This window comes from Felis catus, chromosome B1 (genome assembly GCF_018350175.1).
Source record: "Felis catus isolate Fca126 chromosome B1, F.catus_Fca126_mat1.0, whole genome shotgun sequence".
NCBI classification, from domain to species: Eukaryota; Metazoa; Chordata; class Mammalia; order Carnivora; family Felidae; genus Felis; species Felis catus.
Genome location: NC_058371.1, coordinates 162,627,371 through 162,648,927, shown reverse-complemented (window position 1 = coordinate 162,648,927; position 21,557 = coordinate 162,627,371). Strand labels below are relative to the sequence as shown.

At 38.5% G+C, this 21,557-nt stretch overlaps 1 protein-coding gene across 3 annotated transcripts in view; it reads right to left on the bottom strand.

The window, feature by feature from the left end:
- Positions 1 to 21,557, bottom strand: part of SCFD2 (sec1 family domain containing 2) — a 405,365-nt gene that overhangs the window by 311,188 nt on the left and 72,620 nt on the right. For all 3 annotated transcript variants that reach the window (XM_023253105.2, XM_023253107.2, XM_023253104.2), the window contains exon 4: positions 17,541 to 17,716. In XM_023253105.2, the coding sequence (XP_023108873.1) occupies positions 17,541 to 17,716 (176 nt within the window). The remainder of the gene's footprint in view (positions 1 to 17,540; positions 17,717 to 21,557) is intronic.

Below are 21,557 nucleotides of genomic sequence, written 5' to 3'. Positions count from 1 at the left end.
GACGAAAATACCTAACCGTAAGGAACTACGCATTCACTGAACCAACACGCACTGTTTCTTATACCCCAGGCGTATTCCAAGGGAAGGGAAAGCATGGATAAATCAATTATAAGAGGCTGCTCTGTCAGTATAGACACAGCTCTGGCAGACGGAGGGGGACACAAATAACTGTGCACCATGCTGTCAGTGACGCGTTATTACGGATGCATGTGTGAGGGGCTATGGCATACTAAAAAAGAAATCATTCGTGTGTTAAGACATACATCCTTTATCACCTGAAAAGCCCTTTTTAATATTGAATAGGGTGTTTCACATCCAATAGGTGCTCAAAATTTGTGCTGACCGCAGTCCTTACTATTTAACTATTTATTGCTTTCCTGCTCACCGTATAACGTTAAGCGCCACAATCGCAGAGACCTCGTTTTTCTTATTTACTAATGCAGCCTCGGTGCCAAAGAATGTGTGTGGGTGTGTAGTAGATGCTCAATAAATATTGTTGGCTAGCAGGATGGATTTTATGTGGTGGCTGCTTAAGAAATAATCTCCACCTAGAAGTCATTTCCTCAGCATTCCTACAAAAGTGAAGTATCTTTGCTTTTAAACTTTAGTCTGTATTTTCTTTTCTTTTTTTTTCTTTAGTCTTTTGTCATGCTCAGAAGGAACACACTGAAGTGTGAACACACTTTCCTAATCAGAATACTAATTATTCATAAGGACGATTTATTTACTTATTTTTGAGAGAGGGTGCAAGTGAGCAAGGGGCAGAGAGAGAGACAGAGAGTCAGAGAGAGAGCGTGGGGCTCACCAGAAGCGGGGCTCCTGTTCACCAGAAGCGGGGCTCAAGCTCACCCTATGTGGGACTTGAACTCACGAACTGTGAGATCATGACGTGAGCCAAAGTCAGATGCTTAACGACTGAGCCACCCAAGGGCCCCCGTAAGGAGAATTTAAATCTGGTGGGTGCCACTAGGAACTATTCTGGTCAGTAGAGAGAAGAGTGCTTCTGGAGTATGCCTTGGTTAGTGTATTTATCGTATTTAAATTGGCAGCTTTCCTCTAAAATCTTTTATTTATAGGATAACTATTAATATACCTCTTTCTTTTCTTTTTCTCATTTAGACTATGATCTTAAAAAAAAAATATATATATATATATTGAAGCAAATATATATATATATATATTTATATTGTATTTATATTTATATTATATTTATATTTATATTTATATAATATTTATTTTATATTATAAATATTATATATATATATAATATATATATATATTATATTATATATATATTATATTATAAATAATATAAATATTATTTATATTATAAATATTATAATATTTATATTATATTTATATTTATATATATATATATTGAAGCAAAAGAAAACAAAACCATCAAACAAAAGTCACCTAAAAAATAATAACAATATTACAGGGGCGCCTGGGTGGCGCAGTCGGTTAAGCGTCCGACTTCAGCCAGGTCACGATCTCGCGGTCCGTGAGTTCGAGCCCCGCGTCGGGCTCTGGGCTGATGGCTCAGAGCCTGGAGCCTGTTTCCGATTCTGTGTCTCCCTCTCTCTCTGCCCCTCGCCTGTTCATGCTCTGTCTCTCTCTCTCTGTCCCAAAAATAAATAAACGTTTAAAAAAAAAAAGAGCTGACATTAATAACAATATTACATATATATTACAGTGGCATGTATTTTCCTTCTACTCCCAAAACACCTTAACATACTCTACATGTATAAATTTTATATGTTTTTATATTTTATAATGTTTTTATACCAAAACTAAAATTAAAGAATGCAGTTATAAAGTATGGGTATCATGTATCCAACAAGAAAGAAGAAAAATTCTGTATTTTTCAGTAAGAGTTAATAACTAAGAATACCAAACCCAAATTTTTCCAGTTTTATTTCCTCATTTTTTTTTCTATTTAAAAAGTATGAATCCAGGGGCACCTGGGTGGCTCAGTTGGTTGAGTGTCCAACTTTAGCTCAGGTCATGATCTCACGGTTCATGAGTTTGAGCCCCGCATCAGGCTCTGTGCTTAAGCACAGAGCCTGCTGTGGATCCTCTGTCCCCTTCTCTCTGCCCCTCCCTTGCTCATGTGTGTGCTCTCTGCTCTCTCTCTCTCTCTCAAAAATAAATAAACATTAAAAAAATTTTTTTTAATTATGATCCAAAATGGTACAATAAAAACAAACTTCAAATACTTAGTAATATATCAAACAAAACAGCAACACTAAACAAAACAAAATAATTCACTGAAAAAAAAAAAGACTATACCAACTCTACATGGACTAAATACAAAAAGGAATCTTTTGTACTCTTGTCAAACCACAATATTTTTTAAAAAAATCACAGGAGTGGATCATAATAGAAATAGCTCTATGTGGCAGGATGATAATTTATCAATTTTTAACACGTATTTTCCCCTTAGATTTTTTTCAATTCTGTTTTGCTCAATTGTTTCTTTTCAAAGAGCTCAAAATGAAGATATTGAAAAAATAAAAACAGCGTTTCTGCATGCTGTTAGGAAACATCCCTTTCAAAAATATAGGGTATAACCAGTATGCAATTCGCCAGCTGTGGATCTTTTTTTTTCCTCCTGCACAGACAGAAAATGACATAAATTACTCTAGGAGAGAAGTATTTCTATAATATTTGTAAAATGATACTGCAACACTATTCTACAAGTTATAAGCTATCACTGCCCCTACTGGAAAAGTCTGCTGAAAGAGGGCTGAGGGAAACCACATACAATGCTTCTCCTAAAGAACGTATGTCTTTAGGATATTTGGATCATGTGACATTCCTCACTCAGCATTGATTGCTCCCAGTGCCAACCCATTCTGGGGAAAAAGAGACAGACTGGTCAGCTTCCATTCAGCACTATCCCGCTCCGCTTTAAGTCCCTTGATTCAGAAGTAAAGAATGGGAGGAACAGAAGGGGATACCAAGGCACATTTAGTCAAGATGCGCAGGTTAGCCAAATCCTCACAGAGTCCTTTGCTAGAAAAAAACCTGAGATCCTAAACAAACATTTCTCCTACTTTTGAGGATCAGCAGCCCCTTTGGCAAAAACAAAACAAAACAAACAAACAAAAACAAGTAAGCCCTCAATAAATAATTCATCCTATCTAGTCCTTTGAGAACGGTAAAAAATAGAAGTTGCGGGAGAAATCCACACCCAGGCTCAAGCTCTCTCTCAGGTATCAGGTACCCACTAATGTCAAGCTAACCTTTAGCTCTCTCAGAATCTTTAAGTCGGAAGTAAAGTGGGGGTGCCTGGGTGGCTCAGTCTATTAAGCATCCGACTCTTGATTTTTGCTCAGGCCATGATCTCATGGTTCATGGGATCGAGCCGCGCATTCGACTCCATACTGACAGCATGGAGCCTACTTGGGATTTTCTCTCTCCCTCTCCGTCTCTCACTGCCCCTTCCCCACTTGTACTTGCTCTCTCTCAAAATAAATAAATGAACTTAAAAGAAGAAAAAAGTAAAGTGTTAAGATCCTCTAGATATTCAGCCAACCTAGGTACAAGGTTCCTTCAGAAAGACCTGCCCTTAAGTTACACCCAAGATTTCCTGTGAATGAGCATAAACAAGACTTGGTTTCTCCAAGGCTGACTAACATTAAAAAAAAAAAAGAAAAAAGAAAGAAAAGCAATTAAACAGTGTTACTGCCTTCCATTCTTAGGAACCCAGATGTTTAAAAAGGGGGGAAAAAATTCCAGCAAGCATTGGGGTGGATAGCATAGTACAAACAGAGAGAGGGAGTGGCTCAGGACGGAACCCTCAGTCTGCACAGGGAAGCACAAATCATGATTATTTCCCTTCTGGTCATGCAAACCAGAATGGTTGTAACCCTTCTTGTTTTTCATAAAACAAAGACCCACCCAGATGTGTCTTTGGCCACTGGCATGAATGCGTATTTGAAACTTTTTTGGTAGACCCACAAAACACTAAGGACCAAAATTGTTAGCCTTCAACTTACTTTGCCTGATCCCTAACTCTGGCTTCCAGCTGGAATAACATATGATATCATTGCTTCTAAGGCAAGCCCAGTTTAAAAGCAAGTTTCCTCAGCCCATATATTCAACTCTCACTTTCTAATCAGATGGTTGGCACAAATTCACCTAACTCCAAAATCTGGCGATGTGCCCTCCCTAGGCAAAGAAACAAGAAATTCATGCATGGTATTTTTTTTTATGTTTTCCATTTGTCTTTTTTATTATTCAGAAATACTTTAATGTGATAGAGAAGAAGAACAACATTAAAATAAAATATTCTGCAGGAGAAAAGTGAAATGAAGATTATGTATCCTTATGGAGAAACGTATAGGTCTCATGAGGTTTCAATAAAAGGTTTGCTGAGGAGTAAAACTCAAGATGAAAATCCAAGTTGGTTGCCAAATTTCTGGATATATCAAAGAAAAATTAGTGCGAAATGTTGCATTTTAATGATCTCAGTACTCACAGATGAAGTTATCTAATAAATGCATACAAAACTATCAAATAAATGCATATAAACTGAAGATTTAATTCATGGCCTATGTAGATCCTACTGTGTTTTTGAAAACTTTTTGATCTGAATGCCCAGGAACACGAATGCGTGGAATATGAGACTTAAACGGCCAATAGTTATTTGGACGTACTGCCCCAGGACAAATATTCCAGCCGTACATACTAGTGAAGCCCATGGTTTCAATCAGATCTGGGTTTTAACCTGGCTCCAATACTTGCTAGCAGTAAGACCATAGGCAAATTCATAACTTGTCCAGCCTCTGCTATGCAGTCCCCCAGTCTTCATCAGCAGTTCCAAAAGTGTTATGTATAAATTGGTTGAGAAGAATCTAGGACTTACTTTTTCCACAGAGGCAATACTGCAGGTTCAGCACTCACATATTCAGACAAGCCTAGAAAATCCCATCTGGTCCCAGATGCCCGGCCATGGCACAAATGGTGCTCAGGCACTGATAGCCAATCGACATTCCATGATAAACTGTGCACATGCAAGAAGCCATAAATGTTTCCATCGGTAACCTTGCGGCCCAGCAGGCAGCATGGACTCAACAGATTGTTATTACATGGAATGAATAGAATATTTTCTTTTGCGAAAGGCTTTTCAGCTGATTTTCCCTCCACCATTGGGGAGTGACACCTTTCTTGGCAGAGAACTAGAAGGCAGGGGCTTCCCTGGGAGAAGAGAAAAGGTGATGAAGGGATGATTTGTATTTCTAAAAACCAGAGACGTTTTAGTTACAGTGTCTCCCCAGGCATTCAGAATTGTGGGGGGAACGAGGGGGTAGAAGTCTTGTCAATTAATAAAGAGTCTAATCATGTGAGCCCCTGAGGGACCAACATGTTAATCTATTCAGATCTCTTTAATTCCAAATGTCTTTCATCTGGGACTTATTCAGCAAATTTGTTTGGAAAGTTTTAAAGCTCTAATAATTTATGGCTGCATTTAAGTAATCTAAATCCCATACACTATTTCCAAATATCCCAGAAACTGGTGACATTTAAGAGTGCAGGCATCAAGACAATTCATTATTTTGACCGCTTTCTCATGAGATCATAAAACGATCAGAATTTCAAGGCTCACAGAACAAACCACTGCTATGAAAACGGCAGCAAGAGACGACCATGTTAATCAGAGTGTAGGTTAGCTACTGTCACAAAGACCCCAAATTATAGTGGCTTGCAAGATAGGCAAGCATGAAAATGAAGGGTGGACATTCTGGGACATACTTGTAAACAAGGTCAACGAAGTCCTTAGTCTCACTTATCTTACAGTCTAGCAAGGAAGACAATGTATTTGTCAGTGACGTAAAGTCCGGGTAGGTGGTCCAGGGCTGGTACAGTGTTCACACCATCTTCAGCAAACCAACCATGGTCCTCCCATCATTCATTCAAACATCTCCAACGCACAGCTTCCTCTCGTGACCCAAGATGGCCACGCCGGCTCCTGCCATCCTGGTTGCATTTCAGCATGCAGGAAGAAAGGGTAAGAGGCGTGTACCCACCCTCTCCGCGCACAGCCTGAAAGCGGCCCACCTCACTTGTGCTTGTGTCTCATTCACCAGAACCTAGCTGCAAAGGTGACTGGGAAGGGCAGCCATTATTTTGGGTGGCCATGTGCTATGTAAGAAGTCAGAATAGGTGTTAACATAAAAAGCTTCAGGCCTGTGTCTATGCAAAGCATCATTCTGAACTCTCATAAAGCACTTAAGTAGTTATTCGTATTCAGGTGCCATCCTGTGGCAAGTGAACTCCATGTTTATAACAAACTTCTCAAATTCCCACAGGCCGGCAGGTAAGCCTGCTATGGCCAGCATGAAAATGAAGAATGTACATTCTGGAACATACCTGTAAACAGGGTCAACAAAGTCCCTAGTCTCACTTATCTTACGGTCTAGCAAGGGAGACAATGAGTGTGTAAACAAAAACTATCAGCAAAGGAGAAACAAAATTAAACTAAAGTGATGACAAAGCTACTCAGGGAAGGCTTGGCTTTCCTGAGGATGTGACATTGAAGTTTTGATCTGGACCAGCCATCAGAAAAGCTGGGGGAAAAAAACCTAATACTTTAAAGTCCCAAGTTTCCCTATTTATCAGAATCAATGTTACTTCAGCTCTATTTTTCTTTTTTTGACCTGTTATGCAGGGAAGAAGCGTGTGTGTGTGTGTGTGTGTGTGTGTGTGTATGCATGCACGTGTTCACATGTGCATGTGCATGTGGCTGGGAAAAGGAGACCTATAACTTAATACTGAAATTAATACTTAGGAGTTAGCCATAATGTGGCCATAATGTGGTTCTCCAGAACCATGAGAAAGAGGCCCTACAGCTATTTATAGGGAAAGGAGGATAAACAAAGCAAATGGTTAGAAAAGTTGTGAGAACATACAATCTTTGTATTCAGGAGTTATTTTTTTCGCTTGTTCTAAGTAGTGTTTCTTGGTGTTTGTATTTCTTAAATAGTATTAACTAATTTCAGGTCGGTTGTTCTAACTAAATTTTAGTTCAAAATGGGTAATCAGCAGTTGTGAATATAATGTCTCACATGTTTTTAATCAAAATGAGTTACATGCAAGATAGGTAAAAAGTAGGCAAATTCAATAATTAAATTTTATGTATCAGTAGTGATTTAAAACACTAATCATGGGTTTATTTTAATTAAGATAATCTGTCACAATTTTTAGCAATTTAAAGGCAGTGTTTTTATATTTAAAATATTATACAAGTTATATTTCACTCTAGGGACCAAAGCTAAGTCAACACATTCTTAAGCTATCAAGAATCCACACAGAAAAAAAAAAATTTTTTCTACTTGAATTAAACACTTTATTTTAATTACAATATTGGAGTCATATCTGGAATTTGAGGAGGGCTTGCTCGAGCAGTCCTGTTTTGGAACGTTGTGTGGTTGTGGTCAGGTGTCCACTGGAGCTACAACCACCTGAAAGCTCCATGAGCTGGGCATCCAAGATGGCTCCCTCACACAGCGGGTAGGCAAGGTTGGGGATTCTACAAGAGCCCCTGTCATCACAAAAATGGAGGTCTCAGGGTGCCTGGATGGCTCAGTCTGGCATCCAACTTCGGCTCAGGTCGTGATCTCATGGCTCATGAGGTCTAGCCCCGCATAAGGCCCTCTGCTGTCAGCGCAGAGCCCACATTGAATCCTTTGTCCCTCTCTCTCTCTCTGCCCCTCCCCCGCTCATGCTTTCTCCAACCCCATCCCCGTCTGTCTCTGTCTCTCTCTCTGTCTCTCTCTGTCTTTATCTCTCTCTCAAAAATAAATAAACATTAAAAAACATTAAAAATATGGAGGTCTCAGGGCAATTAGACTTCTTACATGGCAGCAGGATTACCCCAGAGGTAACGATGTACTCACAGCATAGTCCACTAGGCATAAACTTACTCGGGAGGGGGTGGGGGGGGGGGTGGGCGGGGCGGGGAACCTCCTCAACTTATGAAAAGTGCTACAGTGAAATGAATACCTCATGTGCCAAGGCATTTGTCATAGTCATGGCCAGTGAAGGAAAACTGCCATTTAAATAACATTATTTTAACCCAATGGGCAATACAGCAGTCAGGAAGACACCAAGTCAGACCTAAGGTCTGAATTCCTACCTTCAAAGCCCCATTTTATTGACTCTAAGATACCACTGATCATAATATATACCATTATTACCAAATAATATATACCATTATTTTATATACTTCCAGCAGGAAACAGAATACTGCCATTAAACTAAGAAATACCATGAATTTCAGGATGCATCCCAATTTCAGAAATACTAAAATGTGGGGAAAAATTGACATCTTAGAATCAGTGAAAAATGGTAGCATTCTTCTGACCAAATCTGCCCTTTTATTTTCAGAATGGAAAATTACCTTTGTTATTTTCAACCCAATCATTAAAAAATAAAGTTTTCCTATGTATTATGTTACAATCCCCCCCCCCTACATCTCTTTATAGGTACAAAACTGCTTAATACAAATGTCCAAAGAGATAACTAATAAATCCCCATTTAACTCTTTTCCCAAAATATTTAAGGCATTTCATTCAAAACAACTGATTACTGTAGGGCTCTCCAAAGGGACCACCAAAAAAAACAAAAACAAAAACAAAAACAAAAAACCACACCTCTCTTCTGAACAAGTTGAGAAATAAAGCAGACCTTAGTAAAGGCATGAGTCGAAATATCTCTTTTTTTAGTGATAAAGGCCAGTCTGGGTGATAGAATATTAGGTCTGTCAGCCAAGTGGCTTGTTCCTATGGAGCTCCAGAATCAGACAGCCTTTTCCCCCAGGTCAGGGGCAAGCTCTGACCAGGGAGCCCTCCCATAGAGACACAGGGCAGAGCACCTACTCCCTGCTGCCAGCTTGCTCTAAGGAGTAAGAGTGGAGAAAGAAGAAGGCAGATTCTGGTGCTGAAACCGCTGAGTACCACAGTGCTCTCCACAGACAGAGCACCTCTCGAGAGGAGAAAAGGCAGAGTTGAGCCCATTCAATCATCCCAAATTTGCCAACTAGAAAAGACAGTCCTCTCCCCAAGAGAGGAGGATGTAAAGGGTCAGAGACAGACTAAGAGCATGCCTACAAAGACCCACCTCATGGAAACCTGGAATGGGGGAAAGTTGTTGTTCTCTAATACTTGCCTTTGCAGTTATTTTGATGTAATACTGTAAAAAACACTGTGACATAATAAGAACTATATATTTAGTCTCTGCCCCCCAGTTCCTGGCACACAGCTTCTAAAATCCTTATATTTTCCTGAGCAATAGAAATTCTAGAATCATCATTTGTTCTAATATTTGGTCTTTGACCCTGGTTCCTGGTACACAGAACTCCTAAATCCCTTGCAATTTCCTGGGTGATAGGAGCATCTTTTGTTCTAATGAGGTAACTCTTAGTGGATTCCTAAATAGTTCCTGAGGACTGGTCACCAGAAAGACCAAGCTATGAGTAGAAGCTTGGAACTTCCAGCCTTACCCACTCTTCTCCAGGGAGGGGGAGGGGCTAGAGACTGAGTTAATAATCAATCATGCCTACATGATGAAGCCTCCATAAAAATACTTCAAGTATACAGTTCAGTGAGCTTTTGGTTTGGTAAACACATCCATGTGCTGGGAGGGTGGCACATCCCATCCACATGGGGACAAAAGCTCCTGCACTTAAGACCCTTCCAGACCTCACCCTATGTACCTCTTAATCTGAGTGTTCACCTATATACTTTGTAATACCCTTTATAATAATACTGATCAAGTTAAATAAATGTTTTCCTGAGTTTTGTGTGCCATTATACCAAATATCAAGCCCGAGAAAGGGGTTATGGGCGACCTGATATCTAACCGGTTGGTCACAAGTATGCGAAGCCCAGACTTGCAATTGATGTCTAAAGTGGGGGGAAGTGGGGGAGCCTTGTGGGACTGTGTCTACAACCTGTGGGGTCTGCACTAGCTCCATTTAGTTAGTGTCATGATTGAACTGTAGGTCACCCAGTTGGTGTTTAGAGTTGGAGGATTGGTTGGTGTAGGGAGTCCTACATGTTTGGTGTCAGAACTGTTGAGAGGCGAGTATAAAAGAAATAAGAGGTTTTCTTTTAAACATGCTCCACAGTTTTCCTTCTCAGGAAAAATCCTATGAAAAATCTCCTTAATGTGTAAATGACACTCAGGACTGCTTTGGGAATCATCTTTTTCTGCCTCGTACTTCACTCTTTATCCAAATGATGTGACCAGCACTTTTGCAAGTGACAAGTCACAACAAAACGGGACCTCCCAGGGTGTCGGTGTGGTCAGGCATGGAACTGAAATGAGGCATTACTTCCAAGCCGCGCCACATGGCTGGGGACCTCACAGAAGCTCTAGAGGACTGGGAAGGTGAACCCCCAGTTTGTTACAGCACAAGCAGGCATACTCTTTAGCTAAGGGAAATGTGATTTGTTACAGAAGAGATATTCTGAATTTAGTATCTCATAAAAGGAGTTCATTCTACCCATAAAAAAACTGGTTTGACAACTAGTAAAATGGTATAGCTACTTTTCACTGCAAAGGCAAGTGAAATTTAAGACTAAAGCAACATGTACCTGGGTTATCTTGAGTGGCTTCGTAACTCATTTTATTTGATTTCAAAATCCCTTTCCAAGTGTGATATTTTAATTTAGAAATGTAAATTCTGCCCAAAGAAATAACTGGAGATGGGTAACACATATGTATAAAGTATATTATTTTAGGAAATATAAACACAGCTGCCTCTTCTACCACAGAGCTTGCTACTGTTTCATAACCACAGTAAATTATGGTCAATAAAGTTTTCTTTGTGACAATTAGCACAAAAACATCAGACATGCAGATTAGAAACACTGGGATTTACATCTAGCTTTAAAGAAAAATGCTGTTAAATATTATCAAACAGTAAATACAAAAAAGGCAGTAACATTGTCCTAAGGAACAACTTCATTTTTCCTTAACAAACTTTAAGTTAGAAAAACGAAGTCTAGGCGAGAGTATGTTGAAGGCACTGCTCTTATAAAATAAATTGGCATTTGTAATATTTGTGGTTCAGCTGAAAGAATAAATAACTACTATTTATTGAGTGTTTACTAAATGTCAAGCACTGTACTTAGTGATGTACATACATAATTGCATTCAACCCTAACAATAGCAAACACTATGAGGTAGGCAATTTGATCTTAATTAGATGAGGTGACGAAATCAAGCTCTCTTGCTCCACTCTAAAAAGAGAATTCTTCGTAGACGACTATCCAAAATAAGTAAATCTGTACTTTGATTTATTGAGGAGAGCACCTGTTGGGATGAGCACTGGGTGTTGTATGGAAACAATTTGACAATAAATTTCATATTATAAATAAATAAATAAATAAAGCAAAGCTACTCTTACAAGTGAATACATTCATGAATAGAATCACATATGTATCCATGTTCAGATTAAATCTGCTCTTTCCTACATTTGAAACTTGGAACAGAAACAATTATTTGGCAATGTGCACACGTGTACCAAACACCTAAAACACAGACTGTGATATTGGACCTTGGAGATAAGGGAGAGGAAAAGGAGTTGAGAAGCTATTTTATCTCCTTTGGTCTTTAAAAGCATATTCACTGCTAATAAATATTAGATTTTTCCCCAACAACACTCAAAAAAGTTTCTCTCTTGAGCACACGACATGATCTTTCTGTCATTTTCAGGAGCCTCAGCCAAACATAAGTCTTATGAATTGTACTCAGATCTGTTGCTGATTTGTCATAAAATCGCCTAAACCACTGAACCAAAAGATGGTGGTGTAGAGGAAATGCAGTAACCTATACTTAAGTATAGATTTCCAGGACCAATTTCTTTTTCTTAACCAAGATTGTCTATAATGTTACTTAGGCCATAAAGTCAACATTGAGGTCCCGGTGACAAAGGCCTGGTAGAAAGTAGTGGAAATGAGTCTCCAAAGAAATAAACAACTCTCCGTGCTGACTGAGATTTGCATCCAGGTGGCTCTCAAGCTCTTTGGGAAATGCTAGAAGTTGCCTTCGTCCTCAAAATAAACTTAGATGCTCTACTATCAAACTAACATCTGTAAAAGGGATAGCTCACCGTATATTAGGACTTGTTACACTAATGGGTAAATGTATACTATATAAAATAAGCATGTCCATATACAAAAAGCAATTATGACGGCCAGTCTACAAGTTTGCCTCTGCTACAACACTAACATGCAAGGATCCAGAAATGATGGAGAACACAGTGCTAGCCGGGTAACGTGAAATTATGATAAGAAGTAGGGTTTTTGCATTTTAAACGCTTACTTCTTTTCCCCAGTGTTTTTATTCCTTTCCACTTGCTGAAAGAACCACACCAAGTCCTGTGGTCACATCTGAGGCAGTCTAATATGGAACAGGATTCTAAAACTTAATTACAAATATAAGATGGCTTAGCATTAATACTGGATCAAGTTTCTTCAGAAACCTCTAGTGAGTTGAAAGATGATCATTCCTGGGAGAAAACTGCTCTGCCTTGTGTTAAAACACTTTTGCTAGACTTTGGAGCTAGAGAATCACCTTAGAGGACATAAGTGGTGGGCAGCAGAGGGTGAGGAAGCTGTGTGGCAGGGCAGTGGGGAGGGAAGGAGTTGGAGCAGTGGCCTGGAGCAGGTTATCAGAGCCTAAAGGACTATACAGGGATCTAGGGGGGAAGTAACAAGTCTACAGGGTTGTTAGAACCAAAGGAGGTGAAAAAAAGCACTCACTGGAAGTTGGAGAAGAGCAGTCTCCAAAGACCATGTCAGAGCCTGAGCAGGGAGGTGAGATCATCTGAACAGGGGAGTGGCAAAGGCAATATTCTGGCTGGGGTCAGAGCCTGCAGAATGAGGAGGTGTCTGTGCCGTGCGGGCAGCAGTGGGGTCTGCTGGTGGGTCCCGGAGCCTGAGAGGAGTGAGGAGGGCACCCATGCACGAGGGTGAGGCAGGGGGAGCACAGGGCAAGATGTCAGAGCTCCAGGGAGGCGAGAAGGGCATGCACGTGGCAGCTTCAGGAGGACCGCCTGTGTGGGAGGCGAAAGAGAACATCTAGGTGGACTTGGCCATGGCCTGCAGCAGGAAGACAGAGCCCAGGTGAGGTGAGGAGGGCGTGAGAGGCGCAGCGACTCTAATGGGAGATTGGTTACATATGGGGGGAATTTATCATGTCATTCACTATGTTGAGGGTAAGGGGAGACAGGTTCTTCATGGTCAGAGAGGGAAGTTACAAATAAGGAAAGGGAAAAAGCTACAATAACCCTGTGGTATTAGATCAGAATTGTGGTTAGTATGAACTCATGGCCTTTAATAGATAGCTATAGGTATGAGTATACATGAGACAGACAGATGCAGATACAGATAGCTGGATCTTTAGAATGATTAATAAAATTCCAGTAACACTAAAATAAAAAACAAAGTGAGCAAAATAAAAATAAATAAATAAAAATAAAATACTAGGCATTTAAAAATGGAATATAACTATATATTCAAAGGAGATTTAAATACTTAAGAGAAGTCTATGAATCAATTTCTGCCAATAAATTTGAAAATACAAATGAATAGCCAACTTAAGCTAATATCAACTACCAAAGTCTCAAGAAGAAACAGGAAATTAAATAGATCTAGAAATATTTAAGTGATTAAATCAGAAATAAAAATCTAAATCTAACAACAACAAAGCTATGGGGAGGTGGTTCTTTAGCGATATCTCCCTGTTGAGCAACTGATTATTCCTTTCTTATACAAATAGCTCCAGAAAATATAAAAATGAAACTCATCCTGATTTTTTAAAAAGTACCATAACCTTTGTTTTAAAACCAGACAATGGCACCACAGTAAAGAAAAATCATATGCTAATCTCACCTAGGAGCATAAGTGCAAATAGCTAAGTAAAGTATTCACAAACTAAATCCAGCAGTGGGGCAGGACCAAGTTGAACCTATCCGGGAACACAGTAGTGATTCTTTAACATTAAAAAATTATGACTACAAGTCATCACGTTAACAATTAAGGGTGAGAAAACCCTACATAGTCATCTAAAAAATTCATAATCTGTATTAAATCAAATCCAACACTCACATATGATAAAAACAACAGCAACAAAACAACAACGTAGCAAACTAGGTTTAGGAAGGAACATTCTTAGCCTGATTTTTTAAAAAGTAAAAAAACAAAAAACAAAAAACAAAACAAAAAAACCTCAGCAAACATAATATTTAATGGTAAAATTTTAGAACATTTTCTTTAAACTCAGGAATAAGACGAAGATACCTCTTTTCACTGGCTCTATTGAGCAGTGTCCTCGTATCCGGTCAGTGCACTAAGAAAGAAATGGTGTCCAGTGTAGAAAGGAAGAAACAAATATAATGCAAAAGCAAAGTTTTTGGACATGTGATCACCAGGCAAGAGTCAAGAGTATTCCTGTGTGCTAGCAACAAACAATTAGAAAATTGAACCTTAAGAAATTGAACTCACAATGGTATTAAAATCTTTAAAATACCCACAAATAAATCTTGTAATTCTCTTTTATAAAGAAAAGCATAAAACTGGACATACTGATTTTAAAACATTGTAGTGTTAATTCTGTGATGGATAAACTGACTAACCTGGAACGGACTAGAAAGTAAGAAATGTGCTCACTTTTATGTGGCGTCTTAGCATATCATATATTAGTAGGAAAAGGATGAATATCTTTTGGCTCCAAATAACAGAAAACCAACATTTTTTAAATGACTCAAACAATGAGAAGAATAATTATATCACAAAACAAGATATTTGAGCTAAGGTTCAAAGTCATCAAAGATCCAGACTCTGTCTTCCTCGGATCTCAGTGAGCTCCCTTCATTATCAAAACTGCTCATGTCACAAACATACATCAAGAGGCAGAAAAAGGAAATTGTTTCCTAATTATGTATCTTCTGTCAGGGCAAAAGAAAACCTTTCCTAGAAACACTTCCAGCAGACTACGCTTCGCCTATCTTTGGCTTGAGCTGCTAAACTAATCATCAGGTAAGGAAATGAAAATGCCAATGTATTCTGAGACCAATCAGGATTTGCCTGAATCACGTGAGAAAAGAGCAGACACTGGAACAAAACTGATGCTTTGCCAACACGAGAAAGAGGAAAATGACTCTTAGATAAATAATTTATGGTACTTGGAGTATTTCATAAATAATGTGGGGAGACTAGACTATCCATATGGAAGAAAAGAAAGTTAGGGGCGCCTGGGTGGCTCAGTCGTTAAGCATCTGACTTCAGCTCAGGTCATGATCTCACAGCTCATGAGTTTGAGTCCCACTACGGGTGACCACGAGCCCTGCTTTGGGTGAGCTCGTGCCCCCACTTCGGGTAAACATGAGTCCCGGATAAGTCCCACTTCTCTCTCTCCCTCTCTCTCTCTCTGCCCCTCGCTCACTTGTGCCCCCTCTCTCTCAAAACAAGAAAAGAATGATCTGAATGATACCATAAACAAAAATAAATTCCATGTGCATTAAAATTTCACATGTCAAAAGTAAATTTTTAGTGGAAAATATAGAACAACATGTTTAGAAATTAGGGGTATAAATAGGTTTCTAATATAAAACATAAATAAGCACAAATCATAAAGGATAGTATTAACCAGCTAGATTACATTAAAATTTTAGACTTCTGTACAATATACTGGAATTAAAGTTAAAAGACAAACCACATCCTTGGAGAAGTATTTGCATGATATGAGACAGTTTTTCTGTTACCCAATAGATAAAAATGGGCACAATATAAGAATGGGCAATTGAGGGGTGACTGGGTGGCTCACTCAGTTGGGCGTTTGACTCTTGATATTGGCAGGTCATGATCTCACATTTCATGAGATCAAGCCCCACGCTGAGCTCTGGGCTGGCAGCACAGAGCCTGCTTGGGATTCTCTCTCCCTCTTTCTTTGCCCTCCTTTGCGCACTCTCTCTCTCTCTCTCAAAATAAATAAACAAAAAAACAAAAAAGAATGAGTAATTGACAGAAAAGGAAGATTGAAAAACCAATAAATACTATACAAGATGTCCAACCTCATCAGGAGTCAGAGAATTGCAAACTTACATAAAGAAATAGCACTGACTCCACTATTTAAAAAAAGTTCTAATTTGATAAAACTGAGTACTGGACACTATGTAAGGGAACAAAATGTCATCCATGCCTAGTGCAAGGGTCAACTAGTTCAAACTCTTTGGTGATCACTTTTGGGATATTCAGTGAACTCAACAATATGCATGGTCAACAATCTAACATCCTTTCCAAGGTATGTATCCTACAAAAACTCTTTCACATGTACACCAAAAAACATGCCCTGGGAGATTCACCGTATTCTTTTTTCTCTATTTCTTTTCTCTCTCTCTCTCTCTCTCTCTCTCTCTCTCTCTCTCTCTCTCTCTCTCTCCACTGAATTTCCTCTCACTCTCTCTGTCCCTCTCCATACACACACACACACACACACACACACACACACACACACACACAAATATGGAATATTTGAATTGGATAAATATGAATTGGATAAATAAAGTGTTGTATAGTCATACAATCAAATAGTATGGTATAGTTTAAATGAACTAGATCAATACATGTCAGCTTGAACTACCTTAAAAATAGGATGTTGAGAGGAAAACACAAGTTGTTTAGGAATATTTATAATACAATATTACTTACATAAAAAGTAAAACCCAGAGCCCAATACTCTGTATTATTTATGGATAAATAAGTATTTAATAAAAATATAAAAACAAGGAATTGAGTTTGTGAATACCTCTGGGAAAACAAAAAGGAGAATCAGAGCCAGGAAGGGTATAGTATCAGAAATGTTTCAACTTTATTTCTAGTTTTATTTCTTTAATGAAAAAGGATATAAAGTAAACATAAAATGGTAGATTATACTGAGTCTATGTGGAGAATATGTGGATATGTCATATTATTTTATTTAAGTTTGAAATGCTTTATAACTTTTTAAGTTTTCCATGAAAATATTTCATCAATCATGAAAAGGTCCTGACCCAATACAAATCGCTTCAAATTCACCACATTCACAAATATAGTTTGCCTTCCTTCATCTTTTACTAAACATCATTTTAAACCACATACTAGATGTTATCTGAGGATTAGTGTCAGAAGAAATGTAAATAGTAGCAATATTCTACAAGAAAAGTAGCAAAGATTGAATAAAGATGCCATGGAGATCAAGAAAGGTCCAAATGGCATAAAATTGAAGAGGTTCCCAAAGGTTAGTCAAATGCTCAAAAGACATTCTTGATATTAAGTGAAAAGCCAAAGAGGTCACTATCAAAAAAAAAAAAAAAAGGTATGGAAAATTCCCAGTAAAATTTTAATTTGGAGGTTCTTAGAGAATATGATATAGAGCATATGTCAACAATATGACATATTATTAAAACTACAATAAATATCCAAGTTTTCCCCCAGGAGTGAACATTTTAACTACTAATATCCCAAGAAACTCCCATAGCAACATACCTGGAGAAGGAGTCTTTCAAAAGCCAGAAAGTTGTCCCATTTGGCAGTCTGTGGGTGTTTCAGAGTTTGAACTGTGGCCAGCCCAAGCTGTAGGAGCCCACAGTGACTCACTAAAGCTTTGAGGTTGTTCTTGAAGAGATGAATATAGGACAGGAGCTGCCCTGGAGTGACTCTCCCTGGAGAAACAATAATTTATCAATGGTGAAATCATGAGAAGAATGTCATCAGTAATACTACTGCCTTGCACTGGGCAGAGCTTCAGAGTTGACGGCGAGCTTTCCTAAGCCTTTGTGATTCTTAAAACAACATGGTGACAACAGCAAATTTGAAACTATTACCTACATTGTACAAGTAAAGACGCAGATGTTAAGCCATCTGGCCAAGGCCATATTGCTAGTAGAGTTTATCCTGTGATTCTACAATGCCCCATAAATAAGTTCTCAAATAAAGTTACACCAGTAAGTATTGGTGAGCTCAAAATAGGGTGCCTCTCCAAGACTGAGGACGTAACAATCGAAGAAGCAAAAAGGCAGAATTTCTAATGGTGCACGTGTGTACAGAAAGTCGGAGGAGAAATCTGTTATGACTGGAGCTAAAACCTTATCACTGGTATCAGTGGGTTCATGACAATATTCATGAAGATAAAAGCTGGCTGTCACATGAAATAAAAACCTATGGAGAACTGGAGTGGCAACAAACAAACAAACAAACAAACCTGGAAGACAAGGCATCAGAAGAAAATGTTTGGCATCATTTTTACTAGGGTGGTTGCCTTGACCTAGACCCAGAGCCCCATCTCATAAAGGACTAGAGATTGTAAGAAAAACGAAACAAAATGCCTGTTGAAGATTCACTCCTTCAGAGCCTCTAGCTCCAACTTTTGCCTATAGCAGTCCTTCAAGTGTTTTAACATTCTCCAGGGTCTCAGACTGCATTCCTGCCATTCATCGGTACTGTGGATGAAACTCCTGAACACCAGATTCTCTCCACTGGACAAGAAGGCGGCAACGGGGCCGGACTTAGATGCAAGTCAGGTAAATCTTTCCTGCACATCTTATTCTGTCAGTGCTGAGTTTGATTTAATCATAGAACTGCGTCTTAATGGTAGAAAGCAACTACCATCAGAAATTTTGTCTAAAACAGCATATTAACTAGTAAATTTTCAAAAAACCTCTTGGTATGAGAAATAATAATACTGTCATTGCATGTTTTTTTATTCATCATTTTCGTGAAAACCCAGTGTGTGAAATTTGAATAAATAAACTTTTGTGTTTTAAGTCTTGCATTCCCAGAAATCAGCATAACATTTCCCTCTTCTTCAGTCATTTTTCTAGTATAATAAAGGCACAGTACATTAAAATATTTAGATACAGTATGTCCTGCTAAAACTTAATTGTTCACACACAATTGGCAAACGGAATAATTTCAGCATTACACAAAAGTCACATCTGTTCATTTGTCATTTTTTCTCATTATTTTAACATTTTGTGCCACCTAATAGCAGCAGCTGAACACTGCAAGCCATAAGACGAAACAAGCCATGACACCCAGTGTGCACGCATTTCTAGCTCCTTCTCTGGGCTCTGCCTGGCCATGTGCCCCTGCCTTGGAAGTGCTTCCTGTTCTCCTAATCTTCGGCACAACTAAACAGCCTCTCGTCCTCTTTACATCCCCTTCCAGTAAGCTACCTTCAACTCTCTGGTTCACATAGAGTCCTGTATATGCTGTAACATTTCCCTTTGTATAGAAATTTAGCATATCTTTTTATCTATGCTAGTATTTTATCAAGATTCCTACTGGTTTTGTCAGTGCTCGGATTATTAATTTGCAAAGACTTTTGAATGGGCCTCTGCTAATGGTATTTTTTTTTTTATCATGAATCCTGATTCCTAGTATGTGATTCTGCAAAACAACTTTTCCAGGAATGTATACACATTATAGCAAAAACACCCACAACAATACATAAAGGTAACAGCTCTACTAAAATGAAACCAGAGGTCAGTAGGCAGGACCATCAGAGAAAAATTCAACAGTTAACATAAGACAGCCTGAATCTCGTGCATGAAAGATGGTTTAGGAGATTTGTAAATAACATACAAAAGGCCCAGAGAGTAGACTGAACAAATAGGTTTATATCCCTTCCTTACTCCATCAGAATGCCAGAAAAAAATAAAAAGGGATAGAAACACACAACAAAGAGACTGTAAGATAGTCTATATGCAGACAAAAGATTTCAAACATTTTGCCCCCATCTGTTGGTTATTTTTGTAACCTACATTATATACTAAAACTTTCTTTTTTGTTCTGTCAACTACAGATGGTAGCCTCCAGCTTTCCATGTTCTAAAAAGAGGACATTAGTCAACCCCCCCTTACACTTCCCTTTACTTATTTCCCCTTTTCATCTTTCAAATCACCAATACTTATATTTGTACCTTGTCACGATGACTGGCATTTATATTTTTTTCTGCAGCCATAACATAGTCTTATGTGCTCTTTCCATGGTTTCTTTAGAAAAGTTCAAAATCAATCGATAGTGCTTACATCATTATAAACTATATAACTACTAATGACAGAGCCAAATTATGTGCTATGATTACATTTCCTTATGCATATAATACTCTGCTCCTAAAATGCTCTATGGCATATTTTTTTCTTCCATTCTTCCTTTTCCCCTCCCTCCCTCCCTCCCTCCCTTCCTTCCTTCCTTCCTTCCTTCCTTCCTTCCTTCCTTCCTTCCTTCCTTCCTTCCTTCCTCTCTCTCTGTCTCTCTCTGTTCTGATAAGACGTTATCTGCCTTCACCGAAGGTTTAACGTTTTCTAACCTCAAATACACTCTCTTACCTTTGGAGTCTGTGGGGTTTTTTTCCTTCCTGAATACTGTCAAACCCTTCATGGTCCCATTCCAACATGGGCAGACTGTTTTCTAGGCCTTTCTGCACAGCCAGCAGCCTGGAACTGCTTTTATTGCTCTCCTCTGTTGGAACTGTTTCATTAAATCCTTGATTTTTCTTTCTTGGTATACTGCCTTGTTTTGCTGGACATCCTCAAGTAACTTCCTCAGAAAGGAAACTTTGAAGAAAGCAGAGTTTTTGTGTCCCTGAAAAGGCATTTTCTTGCCCTCAGGGTTTCATAATAGTTTGTCTGGGTCTGCAATTCTAGGTTGCCAATAATGTGCTGTTCACTACATCCTGGTTTTCATGGTTGCTAATAAAGAATGTGTGCCAATCTCATTCCTGTTCCTTTGTAGGTGAGATTCTTTTTTCCATTTGGGGGCCCCCAGGCTCTTATTCTCTTGTACTCTAAGAACTCACAGTGATTATGTCTACTTTAGAAGTCTTTTATTCTTTCCACTTTCTTCTCAGGAGGCCTATTCAGTTTGACTTTCTTCACATCTGGGAAAGTCTCATTCTTCCTTTGCTAATTTCTTATACTCTGCTGTCTCTTTCTTTCTGAAACTTCAAATATCGTTCTTAGACCTCCTAGATTGGTTCTCTATATCTTTCATCTTTTCTACCAACTTTCCAATGTCCTGTTCTTTCTACATTTTAGGGGAGTTTCGTGACTTATGTTTTTAACCTTTGGCTAAATTTTGTTTGGATACGTACCATACAATTCACCCTTAAAATATACAATTCAGCAGTTCTTGGCAGAATTGTACAGCCATCACCACTATATACTTAGAGAGCATTTTCATCACCCCAAGAGAAAGCCCATACCCAAATTCCCTTAGTTATGAAAAAGAAATTGCTATAAATCCATATAAATCAGAAGATAACCTGAATGAAATTTTTCACTGGGAGACAAAACTGTACTTAGTTACAACTGAGAAACAGCAGAAATGAGAATATTCAAGTAATGATAACTGTAAGTGAACTCCAACTTTATAAATACATATATATATATAGTCATTTTTATCTATTTTTATACTATTGTCATGTTTATCATATTGAAAAAAATTTTAGCTAAAATATAAATTCCTGGAAGGTAAAAGAGGGTTGGAAGTGTACTAAATGAT